Source organism: Serinus canaria, chromosome 13 (genome assembly GCF_022539315.1).
Source record: "Serinus canaria isolate serCan28SL12 chromosome 13, serCan2020, whole genome shotgun sequence".
In the NCBI taxonomy this organism is placed as follows: Eukaryota; Metazoa; Chordata; class Aves; order Passeriformes; family Fringillidae; genus Serinus; species Serinus canaria.
The window spans coordinates 15,059,141-15,074,740 of NC_066327.1; the positions used below are offsets into that span (position 1 = coordinate 15,059,141).

Consider the following 15,600-nt stretch of genomic DNA (forward strand, 5'->3'; position numbering starts at 1 on the left):
AGCTGCTGCAGCAATCAAGGATGGTGTCATTCTGTTTTCTTTTCCCCCATGAATGGTTGTGTGGGCAGAAAACAGGCAAGTTTCATCTCAGGTCATATGAGCAGAAAAAGTGACTTGGAAATTCTTGCAGAGAATTTAAAACCTTCATGTTGCTGAGGAAAAGGACTGTAATTCCCAGTAGAAACAGGGCACAAGCTCAGATGTGAAATCAGGTACTGGCAATCCTGCCTACAGCTGCTGGGATCACAGATTTCCACTCTGACTACTGCAGCCTCCACAGATCTCTGGGGAAACAATATCAAGTCCTTTGCAATGCATTTTCTCCTAAGGAAAGCTCCAACAAGACTGCAGCATTTAACTTCTCAAGGTTTGACTCCAGTGTCACCACAGTGGTGCTGTATCCTCACACACCCAAGCAGGAAATCTTCCTCTCCATGCAAGCACTGTGCAGCACTCCTGTGATTTATGGATTGCCTCTAACATCAGAGCTCTGCCATGCCTGTGTGCTGTAGGGGTAACTGGTATTTGCAGATAGTCCAGGTGGGGATCCAGGCTTGTACCACAGGGCTCCTCCCTGCAGAGCTGTGATGCTCAGTACACTGCACACGGGTTTGTTCCCAGATTTTAATATACATCACATTTACACATCACTAGTAAAAATCTGTACACTTCACATTACAGTACGTACGAGCCACCAGCTGCTAGCTAACACCAGAACACTGATGAAGCCCAAGACAACTGCCCTAAAACAGGCAGGGGGGCTGGTCTTCCCCTCTAGGGAAGTTTCTTTGGGTTACACATTCTGACAAGACACAGCTTTTCCAGAAGGGCAAGTGAAGGTGGTGAACTAGGTCCCAGAAATGGACCTGCAGCTTTTTTTCCTCCTCCAACAGCTGTTAAGAGCTGCCTGCTCACACTCCAGCTCCGGATGCCTGGGATTCTGCTGGGATTTTGTGTCTGCAGCATCACTTCTTCATCTTCATGTCTGCCTCGATGGCGCAGCGCCGCCCTCTGGTGCCTCCGTCCTGCTCACAAGGCAAACAAACAGAGTTACACAACCCACAGGAACGGCCCTCCGGCACAGGGGAGGGAGGGAGGGAGGGACAGAGGGGATTCTGTATCTGGCAACAATTTTTCATGCCTTCCCATCAGGAGAAAGGGAAGCTCTCCTTGCCAAGGCCTGCCTGCAGACCTACCTAAAGATGGATCTGGGCACAGCAGGGTGCTGGGCTTGGCAGCATCTCTGCTCTGCTGGAGCCAGGGCAGAGAGAGGCAACACCTCTGGCCCAGACAGATGCTTTTGGAGCCTGGACAGTGCAGGCTTCTTCCTAAGCAGCAGATTCTAGCTTAAGGTGGGAAAACTGCTGACTAACCTACCTTATCAGCTGCTGATCCCTATGGGAAGTGCTCCTCCAGCTGAGTGACCCTGGCACTAGCTCCCTAGTTCCTCCACACAGCTCCTTTCCACGAGCAGAAGGTGAACTGAGAGCTTCCTCTGATCCTCTCTCTGGCTGATCTGCTGCCTCTCCTGGAGTACTCCTCTGTCTTTAGATACATGTGAGAGATAAGGACAGCTCTCCATCTTCCTCCTCTCTCTCCTCACAGTAACTCAGACACTTGGGGTTTCCCAGAGGGAGTATTTTTCCAAACACTTCCAGATCACCATGGGCACAGAGAAGATATTTCTGCAGAGTCTTTTTTGCTTTCTGAACCAGGAACAGATAAAGGACACACGGCTGACTCCTCACTCTCCCAAGACCTTTTGTACTGCCTCGGACGTGTGGAAGGGGCAGCTGTATAAACATGAGAGATGTAGGAACTACAGGACTGCACCACTTGGTTTGTCTTCCCACTTACATGGAAAGAAAGCAGGAGAGAAGTCATGGAAAAAAGCAAAAGCAGATGACAAAACAAAACCACTTGGAACCGGAAGAGAAGAGTGAAGCCCCACCCGGTCACCCATTCTGAGAGTAAGGGACTGAGATGTCTCTTCTCAGCTCACAGTGGTGCAGCCCCCAAGTCAAACACACCCTGCTGCAGTGCTAAGGATGCTGTGACAGTGCAGTGATCACCCAGACAAGGAGCAGAACACCTGGCAGCAGTACTGCAGAACCTGCTGGAGCCTTTCAATACTTACAAAGAGAGAGAGAAGGAAGGCAGGAGAGCCCATTGGGACACTGTCCTGTTAAAAGGCCAAACAGAAGGACTTATCAGGCATCAGCTGCGGAAATGCACACACCACACAGAAGCACTGAGCCCACACATGAGCATAGAGGAACGTGTGCCCCACTCCCCTTCCTGCAGGGCGTCAGTCTTATGCAGCAGGAACACAAAAACAGACAAAAGAGGGATACTGCAAGAGCCAGAATGCCAGGAAAGGGATATTCCCTCCACAGCCACAGCAAGTTTTCCTGGTCTAACAAACAATTCCTGCTCAGTGCAGCTGTCACTAGAACTAAGCAGGCAGCCCCTGCTGTCACAGTGTTGTGTGCACCAGAGAGTACCTGAGATCACTTTATCAAGTTCACATATGTCTTTACAGAAGAAAAAACTACAAATCTTCATTGCTTAGATCAGTGTGGAATTCCAAGGTTCTCTGGTGTATTTTACACAGCAAACCAGAGGTAATCAATTCTCTAGCTCTAAAAACCTGACTAGGAAGTGAAGGATTTGGCAATTCCCTTCACCCTTCTGCCATACCACAGAATCTGTGGAGTTGGAGGGGAACCACAGGATCGCTGAGTCCAACTCCCTGCCCTGCAGACTCATCCCCAAGAGTCACACTGTGTGCCTGAGAGTATTCACACCTCTTCCAATACTCTGTTCACTTCCCTACCTGTTTTTAAAAACAGGTAATAGAAGTGTTTGGATTACAGAAAAAACTCATGAGACCTGCCTCTGGCATGCTGTACAGCTCCAGAACTGAAATACAATCAATAGAGACGTTTAAAGAAAATTTGTTCACATGAAGATGCTGGTGTGGGAGCTTTTGCCTCCTTGGTGTGGGAGCTTCATGCAGTATCTCGGGATTCTTCAGAAGATCCCAAGTGCCCTTGCACAGGGTGCAGCATTCTCACCTTCTCTGAAGCATCCTGCTTGCGAGTGGAGTCTCGCCCCCGCAGGCTCTTTGCACTGATCCCTGACTCTGATGTTTGCATCATCAGTTGTGTGGCCAGAAATTGCTGTAAGGAAACCACACTCTGTTAAGATTGTCAAGCAAAACAAGCTCAGTAAGTGCATGTCAGTTACCTATCACAGACCACAGGCTGGGAATGATTGGGTCAGAGGCAGTTTCAGTTCCTTGTGTGCTGCTCAGAATAAGTTTCCCAATTTACCTCAGAAGCCACAAGTCCTGAGGAACTACAAAACCCCAATTCAAACTCAGCCCTGCCAGCTGGGACATTCTGCTTCAAAGTATATTTTAAATAGCATAAATTCACAGGGCAGTTTCATGTGCACTTTGTATCAACATAAACCAGCACAGCCACCCAAAGAAGCCGTCAGGCGTCCCCTGTCATTCTTGTTGCTGTTCCCGAACCACACCCTGGTTCTTGCTGGCCTAAGCATTTCCCTGAAGGAAATTACATTTGAAATTGGTTTGGGATGAACATTTAAAAAATTTGGCTTTGTTACTTTTAACTCGCCCACAATCCAGTTCAACACAAACACCTGAGCTACCATGAGAGAGAAGCAGGGAAGGACAGGACCCACTGCATTCAAACACCCTGGCAGTGACACTGTGGGACAGCCAGACCTATGGACCAAGGCAGATGCTCTGTCCTGCACTGGCCTCAGCTCAGTACTTTACCTGGATCTGCTCCAGGACATCTCTCTGCATCTCCACAGCCATGTGGTACACATCATGGTCAGAGCTGTTGTACATCACTGCATTCTGAAACATCAGCATAATATCCCGCTGGAACTCGGCCGTGGTTCGGATCAGCCCGTTCTCAATGTTCTTTTTGATGGTAGATAAATCCATTGGCCTGTGAAAGAAACGCAGGCAAAATTGCAACAGAAATTCTTAACTCTTTCCCATCTCCTTTGGAAACAACCCTGGGTTTGTAATGTGGTTACAGTGTCTATTTTTATTTAGCTGAACAGGTTCTCCCCCGTGGGCTGTGCTCCCCAGTACCAAGGCCTGGGTCTCAGAAGACCCAAGGGGTAAAGTATTTACCTGGAATAGTAACAAAAGCTTCAGAGGTCTCTCAGGAGAGGCATCTGCCCTCTCCAGACACTACTGACAAGAGAAACTAAGGAGCTAGAGCAGCAGCCACTGAGCTTGAACAGTCTACAAGAGATATAGCAGCTAGCAGGCGATTCTGGTAATTATTCCAGAAAACTCCACCTTCTGGGACAGCAAAAAATACTGATTAAAGAACAGCTTTTAGGAATTTCAAAGGTTAAATCCTACTCTTGGATAGAAACTGGGAGAAAGATATCAGTTTCACCTTACTGATAAAACGTTCTGTGTAAGTCAGTGTACTTCACTCAAAGTCAGGACTGTGTACAGACCTGTGCCTGTTACTGATGATGACTGGTCTTGGGGAAACCTGCTTCTGACTGAATCATGTCAGAAAAAGAACACTTTTCCAAGTCTGCACAGCAGGCAAAAACTACATTGTTGCCAGAAATCCCTACAAATATGCAAACATACAGAAGACTGCTGAGACTCACCTCTGCACAATGCTGTGGTAGCCTGGTGCTATGTCATCAGTTACAGGCTGTAAGAAGACATTGGCATACCTGCAGAGAAAAACAGTCCACTCTGTGCCTGTGCTCACTGGTAAATATTTGTTTCATGCTCTCCTGTTCATTTGTCTGTAACAATATGATTCATCATCTCCCAAGAGAGATAAGCCTCTGAGATGGGAGAGTGGAGACTTGTCTAGGATTAGTCACTTCTTTCTGCCAAGACATCCAACTCACCTGTGATTAGCTGCTGCTCTCCAAACCAGCATGATGGCTTTCTTCCAGATCTTCTGAGCCTGTATCGCTTCCTGGTCCTCACTGCACACTGAGCTGGGAAGAGAGAACATAATTCCTTCAGGAGTCTGATCACTGCCTCAGAGCAGAAAACTCATGGTTTGTTTTGTCCTTGCCCATGCTAATCCATGCCAAAGACAGATGGAAAAGTGGGAGCTGGTACTGGAGTTCTGTCTGCACACTTGCCCTTGTAAGCAAGAACCAAACAAATTATCAACAAATTCTCCCTTAGGACCCATTCAGCAAGCCAGAATTGGGAACCCTGCAGTCCCTGTGTGCCCTGACACTCACAACTGCGAGGAGGCCGGGCTGCTGGGGATGGAGTCGGCGAGCGCGTGCGACTGCAAGGGCGCGTTGTGGACGCTGAAGCCGTCGTCGCTCTCGCTCACGGGGGGCTCGTTATCCATCTCTGAGAGATAGCCCTCACCCTGGTCTTCTTCTTTGGGCTCCTCCAAACTGGCAGCCTCACTGGCACCGTCCTCATCATCCTCCTCACCCTGCCCATCCTGAAACACAGAGTCCATCAGCTGGCACAGCCGGCTACAGCAGCCACTCAGCGCCTCCAAAGCAACTACGGTTCTGCAAACACAGTGATCTTCTTGTGAGGCTGCTGACAACTGAACAGGCACTTCCACAAAATGCCAGTCTCTCCAGCCTGCCCTGCTTGTCCCCACAGACCCAGAAGCACAGACACAAACACCTTTACATTCTGAAGCCATCTCCCCTTCAGCTGCAGACTGCTCAAAGTGCAGAAAGCTGAACACAAGCTTTGCCTTTCAGCAGCAGCAGCAAGATGTTGCTAATACACTCAAGATGACTAAAACCAACAGAGAATTACCTTCATCTGACTCCTAAATAGGGCTTGGGCCTCCTCCTTCATTGATTCTGTGAAAGAAAGAAATGCAGAAAGATTGATTCTCTCAAGCAGCCTTTGCTACAAAAGCTCCTGCACCAACGCCTACTGTCCTGCAGTAATTACCACTGTTCCTACAGGCATCTTTTCTCCCTCCTCCCCAAAAAACCTGAACCAGATAACTAACAACTATCCAGCTAATAATGTTGCATGTAAAAGATTTCCTAGCTGAATTAAGTTACCTGACAGCTCAAATTTGTGCTGAACATCAGCCTGTGAGGAGTCTTCACTCACATTTGGGACTTGTGGAGGGGATGAATCATCATCAGGTGGGGTCTGGAGGGAAGAGAAATGCACAAATCTAGATGTTTGTGTCAGCTTACTTCAGTGAAGGTGTGGGCACATCTCACTCACCCTAACCTAGCTCCAGGCAATGAGGTTCACTGAGCACCTTCCCAGCAGCAGTTCTGCACATGGGTGGGGGGAGATACACAAAGGTACTGCCTCTAAAGCAGAGCTGCTCTGCACATCAGCAGCCTGACTCCCAGGAAAACAGTCAGTCACATTCATTGAAGGGTCACTTCAACCCAGCACTCATCCTTCCTCTAAACTTTGCTCCTACCTGCCACAACTGCTCCTCTCTTTCCCCACACCATTTCCAGGCAGCCTCTGTGACCCACATACCTCTGTCTTCACTGGATTGAGCACTGCATCTTCTCCCTGGGATGACTCTATTTTGATTTCAGAAGTCTCTCCTGATGTTACAGCTGCTCTTTGATCTTCTTCTATCTCTTGGTTTCTAAGCTCTGGAGTTTCTGTCACTCTGGCAGTTGCTGGTATGGTTTCTTCAGGGCCCAGCTGACTCTGGTCCTGCTCTGCAAGTTCAGTCTTTATTTCTGACCCCAGCTCACTGATGCCCATTAGATCTCGAATTCCCTTTGCCTCTGGCTCCTCACACTCCAGTCTCTCCTGCTTCACAGTCACAGACACTTGTGGCATCTGGGCCTGTTTCTCATGCTCCTGGCGAATTGAATGCTCCCATGGGCCAGGAAGGGTCTGAGGGTCATCGGTATCTTCACAGAAAGAAGACAGAGCAGCTTCAACAACTGCTGCATCCAGGACTTCAGGGTGGTCGTCTACCTTTATTGTCAAAACAAACACAGCAGTGCAGGCCGAGGTCAGAAAGAGGGATTAAAGAAAAGTTCATGCTATTTGGTACTGAGACAATTGTGGAAATCCCAGTCTACTCCGTTTACAAAGTTGCCTTTTTTTGCAGCCAGATTTGTATCACTCCCTGTGAGACATTCTCCTGAAGCTTCAGTTTCAGAAATATGGCAGTCCCGGAAAGGATTCTGTGAGCAGTGCTCAGCTGTCTGCCAGAGACATGACCCAAACCCTACCCTCCAAGGAAGAAAGACATTTCTTTTTGTACTCTGAAAAGGAGCACCAGTGTCAGACAGGCAGCAGTGGTGTCCTTTCCTGTTCATCTGGAAAATGATGGTGAGAATGTGCATTCTGGAATAGTTATTTCTTGCTTGTTTAAACTAAATTGGTGAACAGCAATCATTTGAGATTAACCCAAGTGAATGTGGAGCAAAAGGCACTGGCACTCTGCTTTCCCCATTTACCTTGTCCTCAATGATGGCTATAATATTTCCAACCGTATCAAAGTCCAGCTCTTCCCCCGTATAGGACACTGCAATATCCATTTTTTCAGCCAAATCCAGATCTTCCTTCCCATCCATGCAGTGATCTTTGGAAGATCCTGCAGTGCTGCCAGCCCCAGAACCCAGGCACTCTTTCTTGATGGAATCAATGATCATTGATATTTCACTGCTGTCCATGGACACTGTCACAGTATGGGAATCAGACACTGCCTCCATGGAAACACAGGCTTCTGGCTGGCTCACTGCACAAGGATAAGAGGGACAGTCAGAGACCAAGCTGGAGAAGTCCCCACGTAAACAAACACAGCAGTGGGTAAGACCAGGCATCAACCACAAGTATCCCAGGCCCATCCCATCCACCCCACCACAAAAGATAAATACGGGTTTGCTTTGCCACAGGAGAGACAAAGGGAGATTCCAACCCTTGAATCGGAGTCCAGCAAATCACCAGCACCCCCACCCACACCCAGCAAACACTGTTTAAAACCATCTGTTCACTCCACAACCCAGCCATAACCATCCTTTTTGGCCAGGATGGCAAGTCTGAGGTGACAAAGCCCAGCTGAGAGCTCGCAGGGCGCTGATCCCACGGGAAGTTCTGCTTTCCAGCAGGACGTGCCCTCTGAGTGCGTAGTCAGGAACGCACCTGTGGCTACGCTTTCTGCAGCTGCAGCTGGTGGCACAACGGCTGGTGCTGACAGTGTGGGCATCATGACAATAGTGGCCTGGGACACAGGCTCTACTGGGGGTGGCAGGAGCTTAGCTGGAGGCTCGCTGGCAACAGCGGAGAAGGAAGCAAGAGGTGAGGTGAACTGTGCAGGACCAGCTTCTAAAAGCCGAGAAAGCGTAGGAGCACCTAACAGAGAGCAGAAGGGAAAAGCACATGAGCAAGAAGCAGCCACCACTCAAGTCCACAAAGCCACCACTGGGCTCTTCACTGTCTGGTGGCTTCTTCTGGGAAAAGACACAGAGATACCTATAAAGAGTCCCAAAAGCTGTACAGACAACCTGCACCAAAAAATGCACGACTCCTGTTGTGTGTGCAGTCTGAGGCAGAATCATGCAGCTACAGAACACTGCACTCACTGTAAGGGCTGGACAGACTAAGCCACACATGCACAGAGATGCCCTTCCAAAGGCTCATCCCAAAACAATTATGGGAAATCTGAAAAACAGTGCTGAGAGAGCCACACAAGGTAAGCCAAGACAAACAGTCATCACAGGAGCTGGGAGGGAGCGGAGGGATTTCCTTGCAGATTTTTCCTGGAGAAATCCTTTTATATCAAAGGCTGCCATTCATCTTAGCTGTAACTTCCAGTCTGGATTTACTGAACTGTCTGGACCAAATTAACAGGTCTTAAAAACACAGATGTGGATGAGGGAAGCAAGATTACTTGTATGGAATTCTATATGAATGAATGATATAAATTCTCAGCTGCAAACAATGTGAATAAATCACTGGTCAGCAGGAGCTGAGGAAAAAAACCAACTCCTTAGGTAGGCTGTTCTGAAAAAGCCCAATGCAGAGTCGTGCACTGTCCCCCTTATCCCCACTCTCTGGAACCTCCTCTGGAGCTCAGTGGACTAACTCTCAACAGATCTCCATAGTACAGCAGAGGGAAGGCACATGAGTTCTCCAGATCCACAGGGAACTGTGTTTGACATGTTGGGAATCAGATCTAGACCATTTTTCCCCCAAATCTCTGGGAACAAGCCCTTTCTTTCTACATTCAGATGCCTGGTATTAGCCAGTGTCCAACCAGAAAACCTGACTGCATGGATCAGGAATGAATCAAGCCAAATTGTTTCAGTCACTCTCTTTAAGGATTAGGGTCTTAAAATTAGGGGTGAGAGGGACAGGGCTACATAAGTAGGAATACAACTGCTAGAGAAACCCCCAAACCAGCCAGGCAGACATCATCTTTCCCCCAAGAAAATCCACAGAACAGTCTGAAGGGACATCTTAGGGGAGAACTGTACAAGGAAAGGCCCAAGTTACCTGAAGCAGCTGGAGATGCAGGGACAGCACCAGGTGCTGACTGCATTTCCCCACTGTGCAGCACTGGAAGGACACTTCCTACCTCCAGCAGCACTCCAGAGCTGTTCATGTGACCAGAAGCCACTGCCATTTCATTTTCACCAACCTGTCAAAGGAGGACGAGACTCAAGTTCCTGGAGACACCACCACACCAGTGATTCTCTGCCAGATGTGCACCTCCATGACAGGACCAGCATCTGGTGTCCCAGCATTTCTTTTGCAGCTTTTATTCAGGTTAGTCCCTGCCTGAGGCCCCTCACACAAGTGCAGAACATGACAGTCTGAAACTGTTGCTGTTCTTCAGCTGTAACACAGCTGCAGTGCCACCTTCCTTTGAGGTGAGGCCAAGTGGATCATTTGTTCTATCACAGCTCTGTTCAAGGATCTCACAGTCCTTTGCATATGAGTCTCTCTAGACCCTGAGTTGGCACAGAAATACCCCTTGTTTTGAGATGAGAGAAGCAGAAGTACCAAGATGGAACGTAACTTGATCAAGGTCATACAATGAACCTATGATGGACCTTGAAACAGATGCAAACCAGTCCTGTTCCTACAAAGAAAACTCAGCCTTCCACAGCCATTACCTTTGCCTGCTCCACTTTACGTTACATCCTGCAAACACAAAATCCACTGAACATTTACCCAAGCTAACAAATACAAAAACCCTAAATCTGACTACTGTGAAGAAAAAAGTCAACAGCAACACACCTACTCCATCACACAAGCACTAACCCAGGGAACGTGTGTCACAAGCAGGCTGATGGCTGCTGTTTTCAGACTGGGCTCTGAACAGTGTCAGCATCTCCTAAGACTTCCCAAGTCACTAACACCACAAGTGGGTTCTCATCACAGTGATTCTAGTAACTGTTTACAATTAGGAGAAAATGGAAGCACTTCTGTACGGGTCATAAAAGCCATTCAAGGATTCCCTACTCTTGTACACATTAAAAATACTGAAACAGGACTTCCTCACAAGGTATAAAGAATTGAGAGCCCAGTGTAGGAATCACCAGGGACACCACGGAGGCTGATGGGAATGATGCTAACTGACAGGGTCCCTCCCCTGAGGGGAACAATTTCCTCTAGCAAATCCTGCAACTCCAACTCCTTATGACTGAGGGGACAGCCAGTCCTATGTGCTGCACGAGCCCTGCAGTCCTGCTGGGAAAGGAGGTGACCTCTGCAGCTCACAGGGGTATTTATACCTCTCAGAGTATCACTTCTGCTGGGACTCTCACAAAACTGCACATTTTTAAAAATTCTTTTGCAGATCCCCCTTTTTTCAGTGGGAAAGTCTGGAGCAAATTGTTTGTGTGCTTGCATATATGAGCAGAGAGCTCCATACCAGCCTGGGGCTTGTGGGCAGGAGACTGCCCTTCTTCAGCAGCTCTGAGAGCAGAGGGGAAGGAGGCGGAGTTGCTTTTTGTCCTAGCATCTTTTTCTGGGGTGAATCATCAGTGACTGGGGTCATGGGGGCATCCAGGGGAGCAGAGCCTGGAGGGGTGTCAGGGATTCCAATGAAGGAGGCAACTGGGGTGCTGGGCAATGTCCCTGGCGTGACCTGAGAAAGAGAAAAACCACACTGTTCAAAGCCACACTCCACCACACGGACCAGCCCCACCTGCTGCTTCCCCCAAGAGCATTGATCCAGCACACCACAGACACCTACTCCATTCACTCACTGCCCCTACTCCAGGCATGTGCTTTCACCCTTTCCCTGCCCTGCAGAGCCAGTTCCCAGGCACTCACAGACTGCCTGGCCCTACGAGGCCTCTGATCCAGGCACAGGATCACCACAGACAGGGAAGAGGACATGGATTTCGAGCAGCACTGTCACCAACCACACTACAGCACCTGAAATCTGCAAAGCAAGGCAAGGACTTCTCCCCAGGCCCCTTCTCTGTGATGGATGCAGAGCCCCATGACCCAAGCTGGGCTTTCCCTCCAACCCAGAGAAGGATCCTTACCCCTGGACTGGCCTCATCCCCAGCGGGCTGGGACAGATCTCCGAGGGAATAATCCCCGCCCGGAGAGGTGGAGCCTGCAGGAGAACGAACCATCACCCCTGTGAGCCTTCGAGGTGGGTTCTTAATGGCCTGGCGAGCTGGAAGAGAACAGAAACTACAGTGAGATTCTGTGACTCCATCGTGGAGTGGCCCAAAGAATTACCTTTGACTTTAACCTGAAGAATTTGAAGAGAACAATTCATGTTATAGGAATTTCTTGCACCCCACTAGGCTCAGTTCCCATATAATACTGACTTTGGGTAATGCACTTCAGCTGCAGGTTTCTCTAGCAGTTTGGTATTCACCACCTCCCACTATCAAATTAAATGCCCCAAGAGTTATAAAGAACTAAACATTCAGAATAAAAGTTTCTTCCTCTTCTCTTCAGTGACCAGGGGAAATGAAAGGTGTGAAAAGCCTGACGTTCTAACACAGAGCTCCTTATTAATCCTGCTTTCCCTGGATACACCTTTCCTGTAGATTTTATTCCTTTTTCAGAAGCCTCTCCCTTTTACCCTATTACAAATACAGTGCTGGAAAGAGAATACAGCCTCTCTCTCCAACTCTAGGGTCAAGGAATTCCTCCTGCAGGTCTTAACAAGACTTCAGTAAGTGAAGACTTTGTTCTTATGAATACATGCATCGGCCTGAGGAAAACGAAGGCACCTCATTTCCAGCTTACCCTGATAAGCAGCATCTGTAGCCTTCCTCTTGACTTCTGCCTCCTCCTCTTCCATTTTTTTCTTCCTGTACCAAGTACAAAAACCTTCTGTCACAGGGTGTCTCAGTTCCCCTTAATTCCCCCTTCAAAATGCATTTTACTGATTCCCACCCTGTGACCTCCAGACAACATCAAAGCACTCCTGTGGACTCAGGCTGAAACCCCCCAAGGCGAGCAGCAGAGCCAGAGAATGACACACAGGCCAGGAAATTTCACTTCCACATGATTGTCAGAATGGAGGCAGCAAACATGGTTCTGCAAGAAATGGCCAAGCTCTTTACTGAGCAACTCCACACCAGCTGCTATCCCCCAGTCAAGCTCCCAGAGGCCATAGCCTCTGCCCAGCTGTCCCATTTCTTAACCCAAACTATGTGGACCAAGAGATTCTGGACAAACAGAGTGTCAGGAAACTACAATCTCAGCAGAAATAATGAAATAACCCACATCATAATCTCATTGCACAGCTCCTCCAGTCTGTTATCCATGTGTCCGGCCTGGATCAGCTCTGCATCCTTCTTGAGTTGCCTGTAATCATAAAATCTTTTTACATTTTGATCACTGAACTGGAAAACTTAAGCAGCATTTTCACCCCAGTCATCCCCAATTTTCATCCCACTTGAGCTACTTTTCAGGACAGGACTCTCAGGTGTGCAACATTTTAACACCTCTGTCACATACCTGTACTTTTCCTGTGTTTCTTTAATAATTTTCTTCAACTCCTCAACCCTCTCTGCAGTCAGTTTCCGCACAATAACATCTTCCACTGTCTCCACAACTTCCCCCTTCTCACCACGTTTCCTTCTAGAGAGTAAGAGAAAAGAAAAACTCAGACACAAACCACAAGAAAACTCAGTTCCTCTTTCATAAATGGTTGCTTTCTGTCATTCATGACATGCTCATGCAAAAAAAAAAAAAAAAAAAAATCAATTTCCTCCAATTCCCTTAAATTATATTGGACAGCACAATGCTCAAACAATCTCTTCAGCAAGCTTTTGCTAATTCACCCAGTGTTAAAGTCTTCAGGAACAGATCAAAGATGCAAGTCCACTAAAGATTCTCAACCTGAATACAATCCTTCCACTTCAAGAGAGAATTCTTTTCTCCCCAAGAAGAAATATCTGTTTTTTTCTTCACTAACTCTACTAAGCTCTTTGATTTTGCAACTCTAGTGGTGAAGATCATTTACAAACAAATCAGTCACATACAAATATTTTAAACATCCCATCTTTAATTTAATATCGTGTGAAGTCCCCAGACAAAATGCCTGGAATTAGGAGCAGTAAATAACTCATATCACAGAGCTGTAGTGACAACACTGATAAGAGAACTGTAAGAAACCACTGCAAATTAGTGACAAATACAAAACATCTCCCTTCCCACTCCTCTTTTCCGCCCTAACTCTGAATGATAAATTTATGTGTAAAAGTTCTGACTAGTAAGGCTAACATGCAGTGTTTTAATCTAGCCAAATAAATATTTCCTTTCCCATCTGACAAACCCTGATCTCACCGCCCCACAACAGCTATTCCACCTGAATTTTCTCATTCTGAAATGCTCCTTTTGGGAGGAGTTGGCCTGGGGAGGAAGTAATTTAACAGCGACAAGGACTTTGCTTTAAGAACCCACAAGTGCCCCCTGAGCTGCTGCAGGCTGTGCTGGGGTCAGACTTTACTCACTTTGGGGTCTCTGTGGTCTCCAAGAGCTCTGAGTACTGAGATGCACAGTGCTGAGAAGAAACAAAGGAAGTCAGAGAACAGTTTGCTTGCCCAAACAGCAGGACACACCACAAATTCCAAAGTCAAGGAATTTCCCAGCTGAATCACATGCCTGGTGAAGGACCTCTTTAGTTAGCCTTACTTAGTAACTGTGTACTGGATAAACACAGAACAATTAATCCTAAATTAATCCTCAGTCTGTCTTTTCTGATCGTGCAGAGATTTGGTGTCCAAGATTCAAATGTCAGTGTCTTACCTTTTGGGAAAACCAGTCAGGTGGGCGTCCTGGCTCTGCAAAAGGTTTGATGGCTCTGCTGACTGAGACCCTGTGGGAGGGAAAAAGCAAATCACCATCAACTTATCTTCTCTCCCAACCAACGTGCAGAGAAAAAATGAAAACCTCTCTTTACACCATTGAATAATCCTGCTAAACATGATAAACTCAACAAGGAGTTACAAGTCTCAAAAATATTTACCTGCTTCTAACCTGCTATAGGTTCAGTGCACAAGAATCTGTTACCAAATATCTTTGTAGCCCACAACTCACCTCTTCTAATTATGAACACAGAATCATAGAATGGGTTGGGAAGGACCTTAAAGATCATCTTGTTCCAACCCCCTGCCACTATCCCAGGCTGCTCCAAGCCCTATCCAACGTGCCCATGGACACTTCCAGCGATGGGCAATCACAACTTCTCTGGACATCCCTTCCCACTGCCTCACCAGCCTCACAGTAAAGAACTTTTTCCTAATCTCCTAACCCTCCCTCTCTGAGTGTGAAGCCATTCCCCCTTGTCCTGACACTCCACGTCCTTGTCCAAACTCCCTCTCCAGCTCTCACTGCTCTCTATTTTGATGAACACCCCTCTACTTTTACACAGTAGTTATGAAGGCAACAAAATGCCTGTGCAGGTACACCTTGCACATCTCTTACACCCCATTTTTGTTCCGAACAGAGGCAGCGCGGTCACAGCCCCGTGCCGTGCCCCGGTGCTGCGCACATGCCGCCCGCCTTTCCCGCTCCCGTACCAGTTCTGGTCGCCGCTGCGCATGACGGAGGAGGCCAGGCAGAGTTTCTCGCGGATGGACCAGGGCTCGGTGGGGCCGGCGCTCAGCAGCTTGTGCTCTGCGGGACAGGGCAGGAGTGTGCGGGAGCCGCGCCCGGGCACACCGGGACTCGAACCCGCGGCAATAGAGCTGGCCCCGCCCCTCCCGGACTCTTTGGCCCCGCCCCTCCCCAGACCCATTGGCCCCGCCTCGCGCCTCCGTTGGCTCTTCCAGGGAGGGTCCTACAGAACCACTCCGTTCTTCTCGGGCCATTCCCCTGCCCCTTCTCCTCCCCAGACCCCGCCGCCGCGCGTTCCCCGCCACGTCTCCCGCCCAGCCTCGCACTCACTTCCCGGCCCTGCCGCCATCTTCCCTGCCCGGCCCCGAGGGCGGCAGGGGCGGCACCACGCGCAAAGCCCGCCGGGAGGCGGCCGAGCGCCGCCACGCCCCCCTCGCCGTGTGCGCGCTCGCGCGGGCGGCCGGTTGCCCGGGGCTCCGCCCCCTTCGTCTCAAAAAGGGCGCTGATTGGTCGAGGGGCGTTAATGCCGTGCTCCCATTGGCGGAGCC

General features: G+C 48.7%; 1 protein-coding gene across 2 annotated transcripts; it reads right to left on the bottom strand.

Moving 5' to 3' along the window:
* Window positions 1-610: 610 nt before the first annotated feature.
* Window positions 611-15,465, bottom strand: BRD8 (bromodomain containing 8). Of its 2 annotated transcripts, none has more exons than XM_018915576.3 (21): window positions 15,383-15,465; window positions 15,016-15,112; window positions 14,243-14,312; window positions 13,948-13,997; window positions 12,950-13,072; window positions 12,716-12,796; window positions 12,233-12,297; window positions 11,512-11,648; window positions 9,506-9,650; window positions 8,153-8,362; window positions 7,468-7,748; window positions 6,524-6,979; window positions 6,082-6,175; window positions 5,825-5,871; window positions 5,278-5,492; window positions 4,930-5,022; window positions 4,678-4,746; window positions 3,809-3,986; window positions 3,078-3,182; window positions 2,138-2,182; window positions 611-1,025 (listed from the first exon to the last, which is right to left on the bottom strand). In XM_018915576.3, the coding sequence occupies exons 1-21, from the start codon at window positions 15,399-15,401 to the stop codon at window positions 966-968; spliced, it is 2,640 nt and encodes an 879-aa protein (XP_018771121.1). In that variant the 5' UTR covers window positions 15,402-15,465; the 3' UTR covers window positions 611-965. The 2 variants fall into 2 exon arrangements, with proteins under 2 accessions (XP_018771121.1, XP_009089782.1); XM_009091534.4 differs by lacking the exon at window positions 2,138-2,182 and adding an exon at window positions 10,890-11,105.
* Window positions 15,466-15,600: the final 135 nt, after the last annotated feature.